The sequence below is a fragment of the Orcinus orca genome, chromosome 11, assembly GCF_937001465.1.
Source record: "Orcinus orca chromosome 11, mOrcOrc1.1, whole genome shotgun sequence".
Classification (NCBI taxonomy): Eukaryota; Metazoa; Chordata; class Mammalia; order Artiodactyla; family Delphinidae; genus Orcinus; species Orcinus orca.
In genome coordinates, this window is record NC_064569.1 from 51,848,173 (window position 1) to 51,874,369 (window position 26,197).

Below are 26,197 nucleotides of genomic sequence, written 5' to 3' on the forward strand. Positions count from 1 at the left end.
TTTACCAGAGTATGTTTTAATAATTAATACATGATATATTGTATAATTAATTTATATATCATATATATAATGATATCTATAGGTATTTGTTCTAATAAGTCATTAAAAATAAATGAATATTCTTTTTCTTTCATAAAAAAAAAAAAAAGAAAGATGAGGCAAGAATAAGAGTAAATCCTCAGGAAAAAAAAAAAAAGCTATATTAAAGTTTACTGAATTAGAAAAGAAAAAAAAAAAAAAAAAAAAGAGTCATGTACCAAAATGTTCATTGCAGCTGTATTTACAATAGCCAGGACATGGAAGCAACCGAAGTGTCCATCAACAGATGAATGGATAAAGAAGATGTGGCACATATATACAATGGAATATTACTCAGCCATAAAAAGGAACGAAACTGAGTTATTTGTAGTAAGGTGGATGGACCTAGAGACTGTCATACAGAGTGAAGTAAGTCAGAAAGAGAAAAACAAATACCGTATGCTAACACATATATATGGAATCTACAAAAAAAAATGGTCATGAAGAACCTAGGGGCAAGACGGGAATAAAGATGCAGACCTACTGGAGAGTGGACTTGAGGACACAGGGAGGGGGAAGGGTAAGCTGCGACAAAGTGAGAGAGTGGCATGGACATATATACACTACCAAACGTAAAATCGATAGCTAATGGGAAGCAGCCGCATAGCACAGGGAGATCAGCTCGGTGCTTTGTGACCACCTAGAGGGGTGGGATAGGGAGGGTGGGAGGGAGGGAGATGCAAGAGGGTAGAGGTATGGGGACCAATGTATATGTATAACTGATTCACTTTGTTATAAAGCAGAAGGTAACACACCATTGTAAAGCAATTATACTCCAATAAAGATGTTAAAAAAAAAAAAAAGAATTTAGACTGATTTGTAAGGAAGAAAAATTTTTTTCTTGTACAGTAAGCTCCAGCTTTTAAAATTGGGGTTTAACCTACTGTATCTAGGAATTGAAGTGACCTTTTACCAGTTCTCTGATACGATTTTAGCACCATCAATGAATATTTATCGTTTCGTTTTTTTATACTTTTCCTCCCCTACCATTTTATTATGAAACATTTCAAACAGAAAATTGAAAGAATTGTGCTGTGAACACTCATACCCACACCTAGTCTACAGTTTACACACTTCCTATATTCACTTTATTATATGTCTTATCACTCCATCCACCGTTCTGTTTTTTTAAAAAATATATTTGAGTAAATTGAAGATATTAGGATATTCCACCCTTACATACTTCGTGTATATTATTAACTAGAGTGAGGTGTTTTTTTCTTTTTAGGTAAGATTTGCATGTAGTCAAATGCACAAATCTTTAATGTACCATCAGATGATTTTGACAAACGCTTCCAGCTGTGTAACTTAAATCCCTACAGATATAGAACATTACCATCACCTCTGTAAGTTTCCTCCTGCCCAGTCAATACTCCATCCCTGTTTTGATTTTTTCACCATAGATTTGCTTTCCCTGTTTTAAAACTTCATATAAATGGATTCATAGAATACTCTTTTGTGAGGCTTTTTTCTCTCAGCATGACATTTTTGAGATATATTAATGTTGCATTTTCTAGTACATTCCATTTTATTACTCTTGGTTTATTTTTAAGGCTCAGATCTATTTTACACAGAAATTATTTATCCCCTTCTGAATTCTTAAAGCACTCTATTCTAAACTCTAAGGTATTGATTATATTATAGCTATTTTTATTATATATATTATAGCCATGTATATATAGCTGTTATAGCTACTCAGTTATCTCCACTACTCCGTATGCAGCATGTTCTCAGAACATGGTGTATAGAATATGCTCCATTAATACTTGTTGAACATTCTATGGTTAGAAGTCTTTCTTACAGCTTTTGTTACAGAGATCCCAAACTTGGGGTACAATTATAATGTGAAATTAGTGCTTGAATGAAGATTAAATAAAAATTTCAGTTACATCTGTTATCAGTTTTTTCCAAGGAAGTCTTCATTTCTATGGTGAACAAATATGAGATTTTCAAATGACCACAAGGTTGAAAGAGACCATAATGTTCCTTATCATATAGGGATGAAGAATAAGAACCAATCAAATAATAAGGCTATTGCCAATTTAATTATGAGTTTTGACCTTTTATTTCCTTGGATACATTCTTTCAGTTTTCACTATATTCTTAGTACTTTGATAACCACATTTAAAGCCCTTTTTATTTTTATTTTATAAAATCACTCTGTATATTCTGTTATTCTTTAAGAAAACTTATTTGGAAGCAGCACAGGATTGTTGCCTCTCAAAAGAGCGCCAGTGAAAAGTTGGGAGTCCTATAGGATGAGAAGTAAAGAAGTATTTGCATTTTTGCCCTCCTTTCCTTCTCTTTCAACTGATTATCCCCATCTAGGTCTGTACCTCTGTAAATCCAGATAGATAAGTGAGGTAAACATGGAAAGGTTATTTATGAGTAGAACAAGGTGGTATAAGAGTTTACCTTAGGCAAGCTTTATAGTAGACAGTTCTTGTCCATATAATTTTGTCTATTTTGATTGCTGATTTAATCTCAATATTCACAGTAGTTTACTAATAAGTACACTTCAAGTGAACTGTTCCTGTGCTTTAGAATGACCACATATTTGGCAGAGCCGTGAAACAATAGGTGAACTTTCAGAGAACAAATGGGCAGTGTGCTGTGTTGCAAAAGAATGTACTGCCTTGTTCACCCTGTCCATATTTAGATCAGTCTGGCTGGCAGTGAAATGCAGAAGTGTTGGCCATACAGGTGCAGTGTTCTGCAGCTGTTGGAAACATTTGCCCTCCCCCTCACCCCCCACTTCTTCACATATAATTATGCTCTGTTTAAACCATTAATGCTAGAAGATGGGATTTGAGAATTTGAATGTCTGTTTACAAAAAGGTACAACTAAGAGAGATAATTGGTCATTTAGGCAGCTGAATTTAATTGCCTAAATGACTTGAAGTTTCCAAAGACTAAAACCTAGCCTTAAGGCCATAGACTTTTAGAATTATAAGAGACTGCCTTTGAGAGAACATGTTTGCAGAGTTACTGACCTCCAGACTGAACCTCTTGAGTTCAGGGCTTATATATTTTCATTTTTTAATATCCTGCAACCAGCAACGCCTGACACCTAGTAGGCAACTTGATATATGTTTGTATCTTACATTAGCAGATGAAGCCAAAATATTGTTTAGATGTGGTATGGTACTAAATTAGAAAATTATGATTTTTTCTTTAAGCCGATGCCTTGTGGTAAGTTTTATAGCAGTCTTGAGAACAAAGTGCCATGGCAGCAGAGAGAAGGGCAGTGATTAATGCTGCCCGTGGTGGTCATCAGACACTTTATGTTTTGATAGGTCATGGAAAATCTTTTCTAGACTACAATTAGAGAACTTGGTTTTGAAGAGTTTTCCTCATCTAAGAGACATCAGTGTATTTTCCCAAAAGCAGTGTCTTTTCCTCCTTATCCCGATTTTGCGCATTTTTCATGCATTACATCATAAGGAGATTAAAGTTTAATGATTCCAAATCTGAAAGTTCTGGAGAAGAATGTTTTCCGTAAACCTAATAGAATAAATATTTTCTTTTCTGTAGTTTTTTCTATAATGAAAAGAATGTAGGCTTTGGAGTCAGACATAGGTTTGAATCCCATCTTTTTGAATCCCAGCTCTTTAAACTGCATTTACCTGAAGGATTATGCATCAGTTTCTCTGTCCATAAAAATAGGGGTAATACCTGCTGTAAAATAGTGGTGTAAGGATGAAATGAGCTACCTCCTAAAAGTGTGGCATCAGTATTCCTGGAACATATCAAGAGCTCAAGAAATATTATTTCCTTTTTATTCAAAGGAGAATCTTGTAGAGTAAGCAGGATTATAGTACCCCTCTGGTATTGGTGAAGCTGTTATTCTAGGAGACTGCATGGTGCCTTCAAGCGTCTATTCTTTCGGCATATATTTAGCACCCAGTATCTGCAAAGGAGGTAGAGATTTTGCAGTCTTGTTGGCGGAGGAAACAGCAACAAATAGTTAAGGTAGTGGGATACTGAGAGTAAATACATGGAGGTTCTGAGAAGAGGAAGGTCCTGATAAGCTGCAGTGGTTAGGCATCCTTCATGACTGCAGGAGAGCTGCAAACTGGACCTTAAAGACAGAATGAAGGAGAAGGAAAAACATTCAGGCTTGAACAAGATCAGAAAGATCAAAAGCTCAGAGCCTTTCTGGCAGAAGTTTTTTTCCAGCTTTATTGAGATATAATTGACATATAACATTGTGTAAGTTTAAGATGTACAGCATGTTGATTTGGTAAATTTATATCCTGCAAAATGATTACCACCATAGCATTAGCTACCACCGCCATCCTGTCATATAATTATCATTTCTTGTTTGTGGTGAGAACATCTAAGAAATACTCTTTAAGCAACTTGCAAGTTTATAATACAATATTATTAGCTATAATCACCATGCTGTACATTAAATCCCCAGAATTTGTTAATCTTACAACTGGAAGTTTGTACCCTTTGACCAGTATTTCCCCATTACCTCCACTGCCCAGCCCCTGGTAACCACCACTCTACTCTCTGTTTCTCTGAGTTTGGTTTTTTAGATTCCACATATAAGTGATATCATACCGTATTTGTCTTTCTCTGTCTGAATTATTTCACTTAGCACAATGCCCTTAAGGTCCATCCATGTTATTGCCAATGGCAGGATTTCCTTCTGTCTCGTGGCTGAATTGTATATATGTACTGCATCATCTTTATCCATTCACCCATCGACAGTTAGGTTGTTCCCGTATCTTGGCTGTTGTAAATAACGCTGCGATGAATATGGGGATACAGATCTCTCTTTGAGATCCTGTTTTCATTTCCTTTGGATGTGTACCCAGAAGTGGGATTTTACTGGATCATATGGTAGTTCTATTTTTAATTTTTTGAGGAACTTCTATACTGTTTTCCATAGTGACTGTACCAATTTACATTCCCACCAACAGTGTACAAGGGTCCCCTTTTCTCCCCACCCTCACCAAACTTGTTATCTCGTCTTTTTGAGGATAGCCATTTTAACAAGTATGAGGTGATAATTCACTGTGGTTTTGATTTCCAATTCCCTAATGATTAGTGATGTTGAGCACCTTTTCACGTACCTGTTGGCCAGGTATGTCTTCTTTAGAAAAATGTCTATTCAATTCTTTCTGACAGAATATTTTTATATGACTGGTAATAGTTTCAAGTATTCAGAACAGAAAAATGTTGAGGCTGTCTGTAGTTGGCTGTGCTGATGTAGAGAAAGCAGGACGAAAGTACCCTGAATGTACTATTTCCTCAGTTTTCAAGCAGATCATTCTTATCTAAATGTTTAGGACTCTTAAACTTAATCTAGAGAGGGGCCTGTCACTTATTACATGTGTCTTTCTTTTAAAGCATAAGCCGGATAACATGTTTCCAATTCTCTGAGGTTTCTTGCTCAGAGTAATATATAAAAAGTCTTCAAGGTTCTACATTATCTTACCTACCAACTCCCTTAATTTTACCAGTTTGACTTCATTTCTTGCTACTTGCCCTCTCATCCACACTGCTCTATTTCCAGGAGTAGTATGGCAGGCATGCTGCCACTTCACAGCCCGTACACTTCCTGTTCTTTCTGTCTATAAATCTCTTCTTCACAGTCCACGGCTTGTTCCCTCAGCTCTCTCAGGTTTCTATTCAAACGCAATCTGAGAAAAGGGGAGAAAAGGGAACCCTTGTACACTGTTGGTGGGAATGTAAATTGGTAGTCACTATGGAAAACAGTATAGAAGTTCCCTCACATGTCAAGCACCATTCCTGCGGTTTTATTTCCAAAGCACTTAGAACCATTTGACGTACTATATATTTTAAAAGTGTATTTGCTCATTGTCTCTTCTAACGCCTCTAAAATATAAGCTCCTTGAGGGCAGAGATATTATTTATTTTATTCACAGCCACATTTCCAGTGCCTAGCACAAACTATACAATAAATACTTATTAAATGAATAAACTTTATCTTTCTTTCTGAGTTGTAAAAGAACTGTGGTCATCACAGACTTTTCTTCCCTTTATTGCCACTGAGTGACCAAAATGGGGCCTTCCTGAGGAGGACATCAGTTCATTTGGTCAACATTAAACATACTTTGCGAATACAGGCATACCTCGGAGATATTACAGGTTTGGTTCCTGACACTGTAATAAAACGAATATTGCAATAAAGGGAGTCACAAGAGTTTTTTGGTTTCCCAGTGCCTGTAAAAGTTATGCTTACACTATACTGTCCATTAAGCGTGCAATAGCATTATGTCTAAAAAAACAATGTACCTACATTTATAATATACTTCATTTTTCCCCTTTTTATCTGGGAATTCATAATGGTTGACAATTTGATCTCAGCCTAAGAGAATGGAAAAGAGTTTACACTTGATAGAAAGGATCAATAAAACTAGTAACTTTTTTTTGCAATTTATGTGAGAGAAAGAGGCTTAGAGAAGGAGAGGAAACAATGTGTCTTGAAAGTAAGTAGGAAACGATCACAAGATTAGAATTAGTTGCTTGAAGCAAAATGTGATGAGAAATCATTGGACGATTTTGAGGGGTCTAGTAGTATAATTAAAGAAATATTTTTAGGACTTTGATTTTTACAATTATTAGGACAGTCCGAAGAAGAGAAGTCAAAATTTAAGGACATTTATAAAAAAAAGTTTGGTATATTTGAGGTTTGAAATAATCTGAACAAGAAAAATGAAGGAGAAATGGCCACACCAGGAGAATTTGAGAAAAAGCAGTAATGAGAAGCTATTCGGGGTGTAGGGGTTATAGAAGGACAATAAGTTTGAAATACCAACTTGGCATTATCATTGCTTTAGGATAAGAGATAAGAACTATAATTTACTCTCAGTTTCCATTTTTTAGAGGCTAAAAAATCAGGTGGCATTTGTTGTAGATGTTTTTGGAATATGGTTTCTTCTCTACAATTGCCCAGTTAGCAGGGGGAGGGAGGAATGTTTTCACTAGGGGTAACAATATTTGTTGTATCCATTAGAAATTGTAGGTAATGTGGATGAGATAAAAAGTACTGATGTAGTTTTAGAAATACTGAAATGATTTAGGGGAATAAAAGATGCATAAAAATGCTTTTGTTTGCTAAAATTGCTGTTTTTAGATGGAGTTTCCTTTTTAAACTTAACCTCAAGACTACATTTACTTTTGTTAATTTAATAGGTCCATCTGTTAATTTAATAGGTAACAGTTGTCACAGGAAGTTGGGGAACATTTTTTTATCAGTAGGTATGTATATTGTTGGCTTTCAGATATGTTATGCTCTCGGGTATCTAAGCCTATTAGACAAGAGACAGAAACTTAGAAAGATACAAATGGCAGAGCAACGTTTTTCAACAGAATTACTATTCTGCTCTTTGGCTTTCCCTTTGTTATCCTATTCCTCTCCCTTTCCAGTTGCTCAGAACGTACCCTTCTCCAGCTTCCTGCAGAGTTTAACACTTTTGCTTCAGTGTTAACACATAGAGTAGAATAAAGAAGGACAGATTTAGCCTAGACAGCTCAAATAGTACTTTTCAAACACTGACTGTATGTTCAGTACTATGCTTGGCTCCAAGCATACAAACCTGAATACACGTGATCCCTTGTCATGAGAAACTCATAGTAGAGCAGTCTAGTGGCAGAGCATCCACAATCTACAGTAATACTTTCATAGAGATACTTGAAGAGCTAGTTTTCCATTTAATAATTTTAATAGAAACAAATTTGTAAGCAGTCAAAAAATGGTCCTCTCATGGCCTTTCTTCATAGATATTAAAACCTGTTTTTAGAATTGCATGCTTTAATATTTTTTAGAATTACTCTTATAGAGGGCAAATGAAATACTCATTGTTTAGTATTGTTTGACCAATTTATTTTAAGTAGATTGACAAAAGCATTTTTGGTAGTATATTGAACTAAATATGGCTTTATTTTAAATTGTTCAAATTTTACATTAATTAAAATTAGTGTTATTAAAAAGTATCTTTTTAGTCTAAGCATGTTCTGATTCTTAACATTTTATTTAATCTTTAAGCTATATTCCTCTTCCTAGTCCCCTACTGAGTACTTCTGATCTTCTGTTTTTCAAAATTTTTTCTTTCTCAGCATGAAAACCCTATTGCTTTATAGAAAAATGATGTCTGAAAATGCATTACCAAATCCCTTTAGATGATAGAAGAATACATTTTTGCCTTGTTTTTTATTGTACCTTTTAACTTAAACTGGTCTCACACATGAACTTTCTTAGAATCAGGCAGTTCCTGGTTCCTATGGGACTTCCTGTTTTCTCAAATAAAAATAGAAAAGCACCTCAGAAAGGAAACCTGGTCAGTGTGAACTACTTTGTAGGCTCAGTTAGTCCTAGTTGTGACCTGGCTTATAGAGATCCAGGTATCTGAAAGCTTTGAATATTTTTGCATGCAATTTTAAAATAGAGGAAAAGGAGGAGATTCTAAATAATAACCAGAGAGATGCTACATAATCAGCCATGAACTCGTTTGTATCTTTTGGGGGAGGGTGGATGTATGGAGGTTGGATGGAAAGTGGTAAATCCTTTCTTTATAATATTTATTAGAAGTAAGAAGTTGTTTAATACTGATACTTTATTCTTAGCCACTTTGATGTGTATATTTGTTTCATGCCACTTTTCCAGATGTTAGCAAGGACTAGGAAGTTTTGTTTTTTAATCATTGGAAGTAAGAATTCTAAATGAATTATTCAGTTTTAAAGCATCTTGTAGATTTCCTCAAGTAGTAACTGCCTTTAGTCTATATTTTGAAGAGAAACCAAGTTAAGGTGAAGAAATGATAGTCATTAATAGTAACGATAATAGGTAACATATATTAAGTGTTTGACACTATGCCAAGCATTTTATATGGTTTATCTCATTTAATCCTCACAACTGTATAAGGTAGGTATCATCATTACATCCTTCCATTACAGAAGAGGAAACTACAACTTAGAGTGGCTAAATAGATGGTAGTTCAACGCCACGTTGCTAGAAAGTAGTGGAGCTAGGACTTGAACCAAGTCACTCTAAGTATTATAGAGCAAACCACAAAATCATAGAATGGTAAATATAGTAAGTCTGAAAAATTAGTTCCCCAACCTTTATTATCATCAGTTTGTTTATATATTGTTTGCATGTTTACATTCAGTTTTAGCATAGTACACGTTGGCATTTCCGAGGGCTTGTTTAGGGGGATTCTAATTCTCATTCTTAAATGATGCTAATGGTTCTCTCTTTTTCTTTCCTTGATAGTAAAAAACCCCTTTGATGAAACATTTGGAAACATAAAAGTAAGTAAAAAATCTTAATACTGATACTTTGTCTTACGTTTTATATGATAAAGGTAGTAGGATGACTATCACCTAAAAAGTAGTAATTTTAAAGGGAATAAATTTTCTTATTTTTGAGTATTCCTTGACCACAGTATAATTAAATCTGACACCGATTTCCACCTAAGAGCTGACCTGTTTATCACTTGGAGGTAAAAGCCACTGCCAAGTAAAATGGCAGTGGCATGTCTTCTGGGGATCTGGTCTTACCCTTAAAAGTATGCCTCTTTTCTTAATTGTTGGGTACCCTAGCAGTTTTTGTCTTTTTTGCCCTCCTTTTGTTCTCTTTCGATTTTTTGCTCATTGGCATGCCTTTTCAACTGTCAGGAAGGCAAAGGATTTAGAGTCTTATGCAACTTATTTATGATTCCTTTTATTTTTAAAGGATTTATAATGTTAATTTTAACCTAAGTTTTACTCACATGAAAATATTTTTCACTTACCATTCATCATTATAGGCACTCCAAAGATTATGATATTTGAGTTTATATTATAATACACAATTAGTTGTTAATTTTTTTTTATTATAGGAACTGACAGTAATACAGACCTGTACAGAAAACATTATTTGTTGTACTAAATGATATGTAATAATGTGTAATCAGATCCATAGAATGTTACTTTAGATTGTTAGTAATGATTATTTTCTGTAGTATTCTATTGTTGTGATATTGTTTTTTTAAAAAAGTTGACTTTATCATATTTAGTATAACATTGCTGATGGCATCATAATTTAAATTTGCACAATATACTCACTGAACATTGAAAAGACAAGACTTTATTTTCTTCTGTATAATTTTCCCCTTGGGGGAACCTGAAGTTCCTAATCTCTAAATAATAATAATAATTGTAATGAAGATAATGGCAATTAACTTACATTAAGTGTTTATTCTGTGCCAGGCACTATGCTAAGTGTTTAAAATCCATTAATATCATTTAATCAGGGACTTGATACAAAAATTGAAAATATCCTTGAGAAAATTGGCTGAGATACAAGAGGGAAATATTTAAAGGTGATAATATGTGAGAAAATTTGGTAGAGTCACCCTACAGTTTGGTTTTTCCCCCAAGCATGAGAACTTTGCTTCAGAGAATGATTTGTGTTAGTAAAAGAAAATCTGGAGCTTATCAAAACACGCAATTAGAAGGTAGCTATTTCAAATTAAAAAATTATTTTTGTTTAATGGAAGGTTACTTGAAAGCTTACTTTAAATATGGATTTATTTGTAGATCTTTAACTTGTTTTCAGGGTGATCAGTAGACACATTTCAAGCTGAATATTAGGAGGCAATCTGAAAAGCAGACAGAATGGAAGAAGTTTGTAATGAAACTATAAGCCAATATAAGTTTCTGTAAGAAAGTAACTTTAACATTTGATTTACACGCTTTTCGGATTTACTTCTAGTTTAGCATATTGGTGCTAAAGATTATTGAACCTTTCTATTTCTCAAAATTGATTTGTTCCCCTTAATAAAATGTTCCATAAAAACTATTTAGGTCGTAATTTAGTTGATCATTTGGATGGCACTTGACACCCTTGTAATATATAGATGGTCATTTTGAATGAGTTGCTGTTGGAAAAATAATTCTTGAAAAAATTATAGCTGAGCTTTTTGGGCGTTTAAATGCATTGTATGCGAATGGAATAGCATGTATGTCATCCAGTATGAGATCCAGTTACATATGATTAGGTTTTGTTATTTCTTCTACTTGTCTAGTCCAGTGTTTTTTGTTGTTGTTGTTTTTAACGTATTTATATATTTGTTTTTTGGCTGCATTGGGTCTTCGTTGCTGCACACAGGCTTTCTCTAGTTGTGGTGAGCAGGGGCTACTCTTTGTTGCTGTGTGGCGGCTTCTCGTTGTGGAGCATGGGTTCTAGTTGCATGGGCTTCAGTAGTTGCAGCATGTGGCTCAGTAGCAGCACACAATCCCTAGAGCGCGTGGGCTCAGTAGTTGTGGCATGTGGGCTCAGTAGTTGTGGCTCATGGGCTCTAGAGCATAGGCTTAGTAATTGTGGTGCACGGGCTTAGTTGCTCCATGTCACGTCAGATCTTCCCGGACCAGAGATCGAACCCATGTCCCCTGCATTGGCAGGGAGATTCTTAACCACTGCACCACCAGGGAAGTCCTAGTCCAGGGTTAATATATGTGAATCAATAGATGAAGTTTATTCCCAGGCCTCTGATGTTCATTAAAGATGTAATCACAGAGGACAGTGTCAAATTTTTGGATTTAGTTTTGGTTTTGAAAGGGGTGTGGGGATAGGCATGATCAGGACATGCAAAACGAAAAGGGAATTGGTCTCTTTTCCAGTTAAGGAAGGAAACAAACTTCAAAACTCTCAACCACTTTAGTCCTGAAGCTTAATCAGATTTACCTTGGTTTTATATGTCAAGTCCACAACCTACAGTATCATTGGAACTCCTCATCTTGTTATGTTGAACATATTTATTAAAAAACGATTTTGTGGTTTAATCTATCACAGATGCATAGCTTTCAGAATCTTGAATTTCAGCTACAGTTACTTTTTGATGTCTAATTTTTGCAGTTTGGATTTTTAAGCTTATGTGATAAGGACTGGCTTGATTCTGAATCAGGTTGAGATATAATTGAGGGGGTAAAAAGCAAATGGGTTGGAAGGCAAGTAGTCAGCTGAAGGAATGTCACTTATCTCTAGCAACCATCTCACATAAAGCCAGGGACTCTGGTGGTAGGATTATGGAGCCTTTGATGAGTTTTTCTCTTCCTAGTACCACTCATTAAAGCTGCATTGATCCATAGTGTGCCATCCATAGTGTGCAGACTTGTCTCTTCTGTCCTTGAACATATAGCGTGAAAACAAATGGATGAGATTACGTATCATTGGGCATATGAATTTTACTTTCCCAGCTTTTTTACTATCCTGTCTGAATTTGTTCCTGGTCATATTCATACAGTAATCCTATTTTGTTAGAAACTTAAGGAGAAAGGAAATAATAAAGACGTAGCCCCCTCATAAATCATGAGTTTATTTCAAATAGTGTGATAAGCTATTCTTACCCCCTCTCCTAACCTACCCTCCCCCGTTGCTTGTATCAGTTTCTCTTATTTGTGATTGCTCTTAAATTGAGGTCTCATTGCTTTAGACTACTTGTCAGGGTGCTTAGACATTGCAGTAGTCTGCGCTCTGGTTTCCTTTCATATGGTCAGAATAATATTCCTGATGCACAGTTCTGTTTTACTTTTCTTGTCCTAAATGTTCAGAATGAAGTCAAACGCTTTGTCTTGGTATCTAGAGCTCTCTAGCCATTGATTCCAAACCGCTTTTCTAGTAGTTTGCTGAGTCAAAGTAGGCTCTGGTTATGTAAGAAATACAACCAAAGGTTTTATTCCTTCAGGCCCATGCTGTTCCTTCTGCCTGGACTGCTGGTCAATTCTATTCTTTCTGTGAAGCCCGATTCAGATATTCCCTCTTCCATAAATGGATCTTCCCTCCCCTCCATCTTCTGTATTTACATTGTACCTTGTTTGCAACTATAATATAACGTTTAGTCTGTTTTTTGCCCTTGAGAACAGGAACCATCTTGTTCCCTGGGTTTCTTGCTTTGTTGAGAACAGTTCTTAACTCGTAGTAGATGCTCATTAAATGTTTGTTTCACTTTAATGGTTCATAAATTTATACAGGGCCACTTTGGGACCTAGGAGGGGTTGAGGGTTAATTTAATTGAAGTGTCACTACTCATTCCCTTATTATGTGGTTGAGGCAGGTTAAAACAAAACATGAAGAAAACAGTCTCATAAGAATACACATGAGCGTGCATTGTATAGAGGGGGATTGGGAGCATTGTTTTGGTGGCTGGGGGAGTTTGTTGTATATAAGACATTTTCTAGCACTAACCTTAGTGCCAGTTTCCCAATCATCCTCAAGAAGGTAAAATATTTAGAGTGATAGTTTAGATTCTTAGATTAAGGTTTCTTTAAAATATGGTAGCCGTTGGTTAAATATGAATTTGTCTTTCAGATTATGTAGCTTCTATGGTTTTTAAGTTCATTCACTGTTTTTCTTTTCGAATAAAAATTATTAATTGGTGCATTTTTCTCCCCGGAATCGGATATTTTATAATAATTTCTTTTAAATTTAGGAAAGTGAGAAAAATCATATGATGAACACTTTATACAAGCTTCATGATCGATTGGCACAGCTTGCAGGTAATTGTTTTAACATTCATAGTCTCTAAAACTGTTTTGAAAATTAATTTGCATATATAGCATGCAGTATCAGTAGAAATGGTTTTTCCCAAGTTCAGTGTTGTTATATTACATTGTGGGGTGTTTTCTCTTTAGAAGTTTTTAGTCCTTATATGGAGTGGGTTTTTATCTGTATAGATATGTTTATTCAAGGCCTTTTTCCTGCCTGCCATATGTATACAATGAAATATAGATATATACTCTATGGTAAAAGTCATCACATTTTTTTATTGCATTGATAATAAAATTCTGAAAGCTTATATATTAGTTAAATTGGGTAAGCAGTGGATTAACTAAAATCCTCAATTAAATATAAAAGTGCAGATTTTCCTTTGGTGATTGTATAGGTGTCATTTCCTTGGATAAAGTAAATATATTACAGATTTTTTTTCTCCTGAAACATCGCATTTTCCTCATATTCTGGTCTTAGTAAGACTTTGAGAGTTCTCAGGTATGCAACATACCTGCAATTAGAATAATATAGGTGAATTGGCATGAAGTTTAGCATTTATAAAAGCTGTAGTAGCACCTTATCTGTTTATTACCTTTTAACTTTTTTCAGTTATTTCACATATAATCTGAAAGAAGAGACTTTGGATTCTCTTCATATAAACAGTTACAAGAAAAGAAAAATGTAGTATTCCAAACTTTTGTTTGTAGCAGATCTTTTTGTAGAAACTAGATCATTGGTAGAAACCTAGTAGGTGAATGTGGAACTTCTCTGGTCGAATGGAAGCATTGAGAATCCTTACAGTTCCCCATCCTCTCACCAATCTTTGTTTTTTTTCGGGGTCCTTAATTCTGGTCAGTTTTTTTTTTGGCTAATAATTGTGTGTATATCACTAAAAGTCTTCTTTGCATTGACTGACAGACTGTTATATACATATGCTGCAAACTGATGACATTTATTTGGTATGCTGTAGCACCCAGAAATGAAGTATATAATCTACATGGAATTCCTCATGTTGCTGCTACAAGCTTCTAGAGCTGTCTCTATAGCAGTGTTTTATGAAGTGTGTTAGATTGGCATAGTCTGGGGTGCTTTTAAAGATATAGATTCCTTCCTCTACAGCAGGGGTCTGCAAACTTTTTTCTGTGAAGGAGCCAGAGAGTAGATTTTTTAGGCTTTGTGGGATAGACTGTCTCTGTCACAACTACTCATTTCTGCTGTTAGAGCCTGAAAGCAGCCATAGATAATACATGAATGAGCGTGGCTGTGTTGCAATAAAACTTCATTTATAAAAACCGGTGGTAGGCCAGATTTGGTCTGTGGGTTTGCCAACCTCTGCTGCAGATCTGTGGAATTGGAATCTCTGAGGATGGATTATAAAGTTTGAAGACTTACATGTTCATCTAATAGGTATTTCTACCTGTTTTACAACCATGACCATTAAAATCTGGCTACTTGAACAAAATGATAAATAGGAGCATGGTTGCTTTTATGATAGAAAAATTTGCCAAGGGTTTTACTTTAATTATTGTACTTTTATGTTAAATTTTTTTTTTAAAAAGTACTTGAAAGAAACAAGTAGGAGAAACTTAAAATTGAAGTTCATTGTAAGGATAATTGATCTCTAATAACCACAGATAGCCTGAAAAAGAAAAAAAAAGGCTTTGGATTCTTTTATAAATAGTTACAAGAAAAGGAAAATGTAGTTTTCCAAACTTTTGTATGTAGTACACGTATTTGTAGAAACCAGATTATAGGTAGAAGCTTCTAATTTCCCTATTGATTTGTGTTATAATAATTTTTTAAGTTATGCATACTCCTTGCTAAAGATAGGCTTAGTAATACTCCGAAAATGCACATTTTAATTCAAACTTGAACTCTTGAATTATTAGCTTTAGTTAATAGATGTATGAGTTAGCACAATGAATTTTCCCCCTTGAAAAATAATACATCTATAGAGGGCTTTCTTTGTGCCAAGATCTATGGATAGGCATCAGCATGACATGGTTCCTACCCCTGGCTAACAATTTCATTGGGAATGTAAGAGGAATGTATGTTTCTATCTAGACTGAAATACATTTAAAGGTTGTGGTTGATATAAAAATATTTGTTTATATTGCCTATTGAAATCTATTTCTAGAAAATATAAATGAGTGTTTATCTTCTTTCTTTACTGATTATAATAATATAATCTATAATTGTGTAATTTGTAAAACTAGTTTGATTAATCATATTTGTTTTCTTCTGTTTAACATAGTACTGATTCAAAATTAATAATATGCTAATCTTTCCAGGAGATCATGAATGTGGCAGTTCTAGTCAGAGAACACTTTCTGTCCAAGAGGCAGCTGCATATTTGAAAGTAAGCAGTGAAATTAGAATTTTAATAGCTCTATTCTTAAAGTTCACAACTTATATCTACAGTACCATGCATTTGATTACTTTAATTGTACTTTTACAAACTTGGGCCTGCTGTTTGGTGTAATGTGAGCAGATAGAGAAAGCAAAATTACTCAACATTTTTTGTTTTAGTTTGTTTTAGAACATTCTCTGTGAGAGAATGCACATTAGTTTGGAAAGGGTGCAGACACCATTGGTGAGAGAGAAATTGAGATAAGTAAGTAGCATATAAGAAAGCAAGTGAGCATCTAACCATTGTCATTTATTTCAATTCTTCTGCCCCGGGATAATTTTATTTCAGGGTTCTAAGAGAATTTGCAGATGTATTTTCTATACCACTGTAAGTAATCTAGGAAATCCTAGATAAAAGGATAGGTACTAGAAGGTTAAGATGGACAGGTGTCACTCTGATTTCCAAAAAGGGGACAGTGGATTTTGAAAACCCTACTGGGGAGCTTGATGTTAATCCAGTTCCATAAAGATAATTCCATAAAGATGTGAGTACTTGCAGATGGAAATGCTGATCCCTAGAAGTTGGCATCCATTCATCGTGAACAAGTCATGTCATACAAACTTCATTTCCCCCCTTTTTGTGGTAAAAAAACACGTAACATGATATCTGCCCTAAAGTGTACAGTATTATTAACTATATATGCATCATTGTGCAGCAGATCTCTCAAACTTTTTCATCTTGCATTACTGAATCTCTGTACCCATTGCACAGCAACTCCCCCTTTCCTCCTCCTCCCAGCCCCTGACCACCACCATGTCACTTTCTGCTTCTGTGAGTTTGACTACAGTAGATACCTCGTAAAAATGGAATCATGCAGTATTTGTCCTTTTGTGACTGGTTAATATCTCTTAGCACAGTGCCCTCAAGTTTCACCCATGTTGTACTATATGACAGGATTTCCTTTTTTAAGGCTGAATAATATTCCACTGTATATACCCCACATTTTATTTATCCATTGATAGGCTGGTGAATATTTAGGTCTTTCCACTTCTTGGCTATTGTGAATAATACTGCAGTGAACATAGGAGTGCAAATATCTCTTAGATCCTGTTTTCAATTCTTTTGATAAATACCCAGAAGTGAGATTGCTGGAACATATAATAGTTCTAGTTTTAGTAATTTGATGAACTTCCATACTGGTCTCCATAATGGCCGCACCATTTTACATTCCCACCAACATTTACAAGGGTTCCCTTTTCTCCATATCCTTGAAAACTCTTATTTTGTTTTCTTTTGGTTCTGGTTTGTTTTTTAATAATGGCCATGCTAACAGGTGTAAGGTGATATCTCACAGTGGTTTTGATTTGCATTTCTTTGATGATTAGTGATGTCAAGCATCTTTTCATATACATATTGGACATTTTTATGTTTTCTTTGGAGAAATGTTTATTCAGGTCTCTTACCCATTTTTTAAATCAGGTTATCTGATTTTTTGTTATTGACTTGTAGGAGTTCCTTATTTACTTTTGGATGTTAACCCTTATCAGATATTTGGTTTGCAAATATTTTCTCCCATTTCACATATCCTCTTTTTACTCTGTTGATTGTTTCCTTTGCTATGCAGAAGCTTTTTAGTTTGATGTAGTCTCACTTGTCTCTTTTTGCTTATGTTGCCTGTGCTTTTGGTGTCATATCCAGAAAATCATTGCCAGGTCATATTTAAAAAATCATTGCTAAGGGCTTCCCTGGTGGTGCAGTGGTTGAGAGTCTGCCTGCCGATGCAGGGGACACAGGTTCGTGCACTGGTCTGGGAAGATCCCACATGCCGCGGAGCGGCTGGGCCCGTGAGCCATGACCGCTGAGCCTGCGTGTTCGGAGCCTGTGCTCTGCAACAGGAGAGGCCACGACAGAGAGAGGCCCGCGTAACGCAAAAAAAAAAAAAAAAAAAAAATTATTGCTAAGACCAATATCATGAAGCTTTTCCCCTGTATTTTCTTCTAAGAGTTGTTTTTTTAATATCATTCCTTATTTTTTGTTAATTAATTTATTTTTGCTGTGTTGGGTCTTCATTTCTGTGCGAGGGCTTTCTCTAGTTGTGGCAAGCGTGGGCCTCTCACTATCGCGGCCTCTCTTGTTGCGGAGCACAGGCTCCAGACGCGCAGGCTCAGTAGTTGTGGCTCATGGGCCTAGTTGCTCCACGGCATGTGGGATCCTCCCAGACCAGGGCTCGAACCCGTGTCCCCTGCATTAGCAGGCAGATTCTCAACCACTGCACCACCAGGGAAGCCCCATCTTCTAAGAGTTTTATAGTTTCATGTCCTGTTTAAGTCTTCAATCCATTTTGAGTTGATTTTTGTGTAGTGTAAGATAAAGCTTCAGTTTCATTCATTTGCATGTGGAAATCCAGTTTTCTCAACACCATTTGTTGAAGAAACTATCCTTTTCCCGTTGTGTATTCTTAGCACACTTGTTGAAGATCAGTTGACCATATATGAGACCTTCTCTGTTTTCTTCTATTGTTCTATGTGTCTCTCTTTACATCAGTACCGTACTGTTTTGATTACTGTACCTTTGTGATATGTTTTGAAGTCAGGAAGTATGGGGCCTCTAGCTTTGTTCTTCTTGCTTAAAATTGTTTTGGCTATTCAGGATCCTTTGTGGTTCCATATGAATTTTAGAATTGATCTTTCTCTTTCTCAAAAAAGTGCTACTGAGATTTTGATGGGAATTGCATTGAACCTGTAGATTGCTTTGGGTAGTATGGACATTTTAACAATATTAAGTCTTCCAATCATGAACACAGGATGCCTTTTCATTTATTTGTGTCTTGAATTTCTTTAAGCAGTGCTTGTAGTTTTCAGTGTATAAGTCTGTCACATTCTTGGTAATGTTTATTCCTAAGTATTTTGTTCTTTTGATGCTATTATAAATGACATTTTCTTAATTTTCTTTTCTGATTTTTCATTTTTGTGTATAGAAATGCAACTTCTTTTTTATATTAATTTTTTTATCCTGCAACTTTGCTGAATTGCTTAAATTGTAATGGTTTTTTTTTGTGGAGTCTGTAGAGTCTTCTATGTATAAGATCGTGTTTCTGCAAACAGATAATTTTACTTCCTCCTTTCCAATTTGTATGCATTTTCTTTTCTCACCTAATTGCTGTAGCTAGGATTTCTAGTACTATATTGAATAGAAATGGTAACAATGGACATCTTTGCCTTATTCCTAGTCTCCAAGGAAAAACTTGGAGTTTTTCACGGTTAAGTATATACTAGACATTGGCTTTTCATATGTGGCTTTTATTATTTTGAGGTAATTTGCTTCTGTTCCTGATCTGTCAAGTGTTTTTAATAATTTAAGGTGTTGAATTTTGTCAAATGCTTTTTCTGTATTTATTGAAATGATCATGTGAGTTTTAATTTTTTGTTCTTTTAATGTGGTGTGTATCACATTGATTGGCTTCTGTATGTTGGACCATCCTTGCATTCTTGGAATAAATCCCACTTGATCATGGTGTCTGATCCTTTTAATGTGTTGTTAAAACTGTTGAACTCAGTTTGCTAATATTTTGTTGAGGATTTGCATCTGTATTCATCAGGGATATTGGTCTGTATTTCCTTTCTTGTAGTGTTTTCGTTCAGCTTTCGTGTCAGAGTAATGCTGGCCTCATAAAATGGTGTGGAAGTGTTCCCTCCTCTTAAAATTTTTTGGAAGAATTTGAGAAGCATAAGTGTTAATTCTTTTTTAAATGTTTAGTAGCATCCTCCAGTGAAACCACTGAATCCTAGACTTTTCTTTGTTGGGAGGTTTTTGATTACTGATTCAGTTTCTGTACTAGTTATAGGTCTGTTCAGATTTTCTATTTCTTCATTATTTAGTCTTGATAGGTTATATGTTTCTAGGAATTTATCCTTTTTTTTCTAGGTTATCCAGTTTGTTGATGAGTAATTGTCCATGGTAGTCTGTTACGATCCTTTGTATTTCTCTGACATCAATTTTAATACCTCCTCTTTCATTTCTGATTATGTTTGAGGCTTCTCTCTCTTTTAATTAACTAAGGGTTTGTCAATTTTGCTGATTTTTTTCTAAAAAACCACCTCTTTGTTTTGTTGATTTTTTAAATTTTTATTTCTGCCCTAATCCTTATCATTTCCTTCTGTTAACTTTGGGTTTAATTCTTCTTTTTCTAGTTCTTTGAGGTGTAAAGATGGGTGGTTTATTTGAGAGTCTCTTCTTTTTTAATGTAGGCATTTACCACTATGAAATTCCCTCTTAGAACTGCCCTTGCTGTATCCCATAAGAAGCTGTTGGACTTCTTGAATCTGAACGTCCATTTCTTTCCCCAGATTTGGGAGTTTTGGGTCATTATTTCTTCAAATAAGCTTTCTGCTCCTTTCACTCCTATCCTTCTGGGACTTCCATAATGCATGTATTGATCTAACTGATAATGTTCAGTAAGTCCCTTAAGCCTTTCTTCATTCTTCTTCATTCTCTTTTCTTTTTGTTCCTCTGGATAATTTCAAATGACTTATCTTTGAGTTCCTTGATTCTTTGTTCTGCTTGATTTAAGACTGCTTTTGAACCCATCTTTTGAATTTTTCAATTCAGGTATTGTATTCTTCAGCTTCAAAATTCCTGTTTGGTTCTTTTTAGTGTTTTCTCTTTATTGATATTCTCATTTTATTTATGCATTGTTTTCCTGAGCTTGTTGAACATCTTTATGACAGTTATTTTTAGATTTTTATCAGGTAATTCATATAGCTCAGTTTCTTTAGGGTCAGTTCCTGGAGATTTATTTTGTTCTCTTAGTTGGGCCATGTTTTCCTTGTTTCCTTTGTGTGCCTTGTTACCTTGTGTTGGGATCTACCATTTGAAAACACAGCCACATCTGCTAGCCTTTACAGACTGCCTTCATGCAGGGGAAGACCTTTACCACTGAGCTCAGATAGAGATTCTGGGGTCCCCTCAAACCTTTTTTGTGGATGCATCTTTTCTGGACCTGTGGGTGTTATTCCCAACCAGAGAGATTTTGCAGGTTTCTTTTTATAGGAGCTTGTAATCTCTTGCTCCCTCTGGTGTCTGTTTGCTATACTGCGGGTTCTCTGGAACCGCAGGAAGCTGTCCAGCTCTTTTTTATTTTCAGCAACCCCCAGGCATCTAGACTATGTCAGATCTCAGTGCTCTGAAACAAGTGATACAGAAACCAGTCCCTTGGGCAGCTCCCTGAGAAACTGAAACATTGGACACATGTTCCAACTCTTTCCCTCCTTGGGGAGAAACCAGGAGTTAGGGGTTTTCTGCCACTTTTCTGCACTGAGCTGCAGGGAGGGGCAGTGGCAAGTGAGTATGTATTAGTTCATTGCCTTTGTTCTTGGCAACCCCCAACCTGGTGCCCTTACCTATTAGTGCTAAGATTCAAGCAAGACAGAAGCCAGTCCCTCTGGCGGCCCCTGAAAAGTCTGAACATTGGGCATATGTTCCAGTCTTCTCTTTCCCTCCTCAAGGATAATCCAGGAGTTGGGAATTTTCTCCAGATCACATTATGGTATGCCAGGGGAAGGAGCTCCGGTGGAGTGAGTGTTATGAATTTTCCTACCTTCATGCAGCTAGTTTTGCACATGCTTGGGGTGTAGGAGGCTCTTAACCGGTTTCTAGATTTCTTACAAAGGGGTATTATTGAATTTGTGTCTCTGTGGGGGAAGGAGGGTCTGGAGCTTCCTATTCTGTCATCTTCCTGATGCCACCCCCTCTTTTTTTTTTTTTTTAAATTTAGAATGTAGTATAGTTCTAAGGCTTTCAGCGAGGTTTTAGTGACAATCTGCCATGATATGCTCGTCAAAAAAGAGAAATATGGACTCAGTTCTTAACTTAATTCATAACTTATATGTAGATACTTAAAAGATGTTGAGACAGTATAATATGATGGAGATTTGATGTTGATTCCAATTCTAGCACTGGCACATAGAAACCGTGTGTCTTGGTAAAGTCCCTTTACGTTTCTGTACCTGTATCTCACTGTGAAAGTGGGACTGTTCTTAATAATGCCTGTCAGAGTTGTTGGGAGACTTGTGAGAATACAAAGTACCTAGGTCAGTGCCTGATGATTATAATAACTTCCAATAAATTTTAGTTCTTTTTTTGTGTGTTTCCTAACTAATTAAACCCATGTCACTCTGAAGAGAGTTTTCTAATAACATGCTGCAGGATTTGTCTCTCAACCTTGTTCTTCATTTTCAGTTTTGACCTAGATGAGAACATTGATGACAGGCAAATTCATGGATAGCGTAATAGTTAATAGATTGGATACCTAAAGGATTAGGATCCAAAAAGGTCTAAATAAGAAGGGCTTACGATTATGGGACTTTGTCTTAAGGAATGGAAAAATTGCTAGATATATTATGGGGGTGGGGGCAAAGAAGGGATTGGATTGAGTAGGCTAAAGGGTACATAGAATCAAATATTCCAGGAAAAGGGCATAGCATGTGGGAATCCAAAGCCAGCAAGCCATTCGTTATGATTTGAACATGTTTTTACTTCTGGCAGTGGGAAAAACTGATCCCAACCAGTGATTCCCTCCTGCTTTCTCTTCTTTTTTTTCCCAGTTGAATCTCTCAGAGAGGTAATGGCACAGATATCTGTTATCATTGGTCATAAATTCCTGGAGCAGGATTAATTTACATTTCAGACAAACCTCAAGACTCTTAAAATCTACTGAATTGTATTTGAAGGAAGGACTAAAGGGTTGGATGGGATAAGGCTTGGGAACAGGATAGGGCTTGATCAGTAGTTAAGCTGGAGCTGAAGAAGAGTCGGGTTGGTGTGGAAGGATGATTAACTGCCTCTCTTTCCCGTCCCCAGCCATTTGATTGGATAAGGTAAAAAGAAGGACACAGAACCAGGGTTGGGACAAGTTGGAGTCTAAGCCAGGCAGCAGTAGGGTACAAGACATTAGTTTGATTGAAGACTGGCAGCAAAGGAGTTAATGGATACACCCATGCATGAGTTAGTTGGGAACTGCCTGTATTGAGTTTAAAAAAAAAAAGTGATGCTAAAGAATTCTGGTCTTAAAAGATTTTAATATCTTTTCTCTGGGACTATTTTATGTTTCAGATTGGGTTTTGCCCTTTTTTTTTTAATTCAGTAGAATTTCTAATGTATATTTTTACAAGAGATTTTGGATTAATTTCTTAATTAGTTAAGTGAAGTTACTTTATGTAGGTAATATCCTTCTTATACATTTAGGGTGTGTGTGTGTGTGTGTGTGTGTGTGTGTGTGTGTGTGTGTGTGTGTGTGTGTGTGTGTGTGTGTGTGTGTGTGTTAACCTTTTCTTTTTGGAGTCCCATTTTTAGCTTTTCAAATGCTGTGAAATCTGGTATGGCTTGTTACCACCAAAGATGCAGTTTGGACTGCTACTAAAAGGAAAAAAAGCATTAAACAGGGTTTTTTCCAAAAAAATAAAGTTTTAAGGTTTAGATAAAAGCTTTTAGGTGCTGTTTTTAATAATGCTTATTTTTTCAGTATAACATTAACCCGTGCTTATGATTTAACTCATACAGAAAATAAAAGGAAAATTGCATTTCAAATTCACCACCTAAGGTTAGCCACTCATTTTGGTCCATGTTTCTCTAGTCTTATATTTTTTCCCCAAAATTAGTATCACTATAAATATTATAAATGTCATATTGTAAATATTTACATATTTTTTCCTTTAAGTTGTTAGTGTTTTCCCATGTCATTGTTCAGGTTTTTAAAAATTATTTCTTTTTATCACTAGATAATATTTCTTTACATGATTGTATTGTACTGGTTTGTGGTTTTATGAAAGTACCTTAATTTTTGCATTATAGTACTTGATTTTGTGATCATTTCCTTAGGAAATAGTCCTGGAAATGAAATTACTTGTTCAAAGAACTTTTGTTAATGCTTTTGATATATGTTGCCAAATTACTTTCTAATTTTTAATGATAATTTTAGCACAGTCTATCCAAAATTGATATTTTATTTTACCCAAGTTCTAGAATAAGTATGGAAGAACCCCACTACGAAGCTGGTATCAAATAATGATGACCATATATATATTGTAGGCTTTCTGCTTGTGGAGAGGGATCTATTGTACCTTTTATGTATTTGTACTATGGTTTCACCTGCAACACAATTAAGCTTTTGCATTCAGGAGTAAATGAGCCAGGGAATATGTAGCACTCCTACGGTATAAGCTAATTTTTTCCCCAACTTCTAGTGCATTTTAAGCACAGTATTAGTAAATGTTTGATGGAGTAAAATGAGTGAATAAGCCTCAGTAAAAATGTTTAAAATTTTTCTTCAATTTGATTCTTTACATTCTATTTTTATTTTATTGCTCCCACTTTCTCCTTCAAAGGAAATTTAAATAAATGTGACAATTAATTTAAATAACTTAAACACTTTTTCTTACTTCTCCAGTGTTTTTCTTGAACTTTTTATTCATCATTTTTGAGATTGAAAGCTTGTTTGTTTTGATTTGTAAAGTTAAGAGGTCCCTCTGGTGGAACATTTAGGAAATACATGGCACTATATTTTCATGAAAAGACATAGATTGCTTTTAAGTTAAATGGTGGGAGCTTTGTATGATAACTTAACAATAGAATGATGTAATGGATGGTGGTTCATTTCCTAGGTCACTTTCAAAACCTGTTTAATTTTTAACCCAATATGTTTAAGGTTTGTGAAGAATATAATAGGAAAGAAGATAGCTGCAAATGTGCCAAATTATGGGCTGGATAGATTTTTTATGAACTAGCTTGGAATGCTAATCACTGTTAATAAAATTGTGTCTTTGTGGAAAAATAAGTATTCTAAGAAATGGAGTGAGGGATACATTTCATAATAATTATAATATTTCAAGTATAATTTATCTTAGTACTTTCTGTATGTTACCTTTGATTTCACAATGATCCGGAAAGGTAGGTGGTATCAGACCCACTTTATTAAGAAACTAAAGCTCAGAGAGGTTTAATAACTAGGTCTTCCAGCTAGTAAGTGATGGAACTGTGAATAGAATCAAAGTATTTGCTGTTTTCACTGTATTGTTCTACCTCTTAGATGGAAGGCCTGGGTTTATAGCCCCTACCCTCATCTATTAAGTGGTCAAGGGACTGACCCTGAATAGGGTTTAGAATCTGAAGAATTGATCAAAGTATATTCATCTGCATAAATGACTTATTTTCTCTTATTTCCGCTTAAGGTTATACACATAGCTATTCAGTAGTGGAGTCATGATCTGATTCCAGGCCTCTTTGATTCTAAGGACCATGTTCTTTCCGTTATTCTTGGAGGTGAAAGATCAAGTTTCCACTGAATCATCAAGAATTAAATCATACTCACTATTGATTTCTGTGTGTCATATTTTACTTAAAGGTAACATCTAATGTATGGCATATATCATCTCACAATTAAGCAGAATATTCACTAACTAGAAAGCCACGTAGCTATTATTACCATGTAAATTATCCATTTGTGAACTATATCCAATAGATTTTTAATCTTTGCTTGACTTCTCCCTATACCAGTATCATTTTCCCTCCTTACAAATGTTTTGTTACTTTATTTAATGAACGGAATCTTTTACATGAAACAGTATTATTTTTGTACTTTGTAATCCAAGTTCGAAGCATCTGATACAGGTTTTTAAATACACATTTTTGGCTAGTTATTTTGAAAATAAGTAAATTTGTAATTGGGAATCATGGGTGTGTGTGTATGTGTACACATATAGCATATTAAAATAGATTTGTTAAAGATTTGGGAAAACATGCTTTGAATTTAGAAAGATTTCTATGAAGCAATCAGCAGTGTGTTAGCAGAACTATTGCCTATAAGTAACTAGTAATAAGCAATTATGTTAATAGTAGGCCTGATTTTAAAATTAAAAACTTAGTTTCCTCCTGAGTTTTGTCATCAGTTATTAGAAAATGGGCGTTTTATGATACAGGAATGCCTTACCTTGAGGGCTGGCAAACTGCAGCCTGTGAGCCATTTTTTGGTATGGCCTGCTAGCTGTGTTTTTACAACATTTTTAAAGGTTGCTTAAAAAAAAAAGTGACAGAGACCAGAAGTGTATACTGCTGCAAAACTTAAAATATTTACTCTCTGGCCCTTTACAAAAAAGTTGGCCTACCCCTGCCTTACAGCTTTCCAGGTAGCTCCAAAAAGTGAACAGTGAAACACTTCGGACTCTTATAATCAGGTAGATGCTGTGTATGCTACAGTGTTAGCATGAGCT

The 26,197-nt window shown here is 35.2% G+C and overlaps 1 protein-coding gene across 9 annotated transcripts in view; it reads left to right on the forward strand.

The window, feature by feature from the left end:
- Positions 1-26,197, forward strand: part of LEMD3 (LEM domain containing 3) — an 89,416-nt gene that overhangs the window by 27,232 nt on the left and 35,987 nt on the right. For all 9 annotated transcript variants that reach the window (XR_004486933.2, XR_004486932.2, XR_004486934.2 and 6 more), the window contains exons 2-4: positions 9,329-9,366; positions 13,527-13,593; positions 15,877-15,944. Coding sequence is in view for 6 of the 9 variants with exons in the window: in XM_033440554.2 (XP_033296445.1) it covers positions 9,329-9,366; positions 13,527-13,593; positions 15,877-15,944 (173 nt within the window). In the remaining 3 variants the exon portion in view is untranslated. The remainder of the gene's footprint in view (positions 1-9,328; positions 9,367-13,526; positions 13,594-15,876; positions 15,945-26,197) is intronic.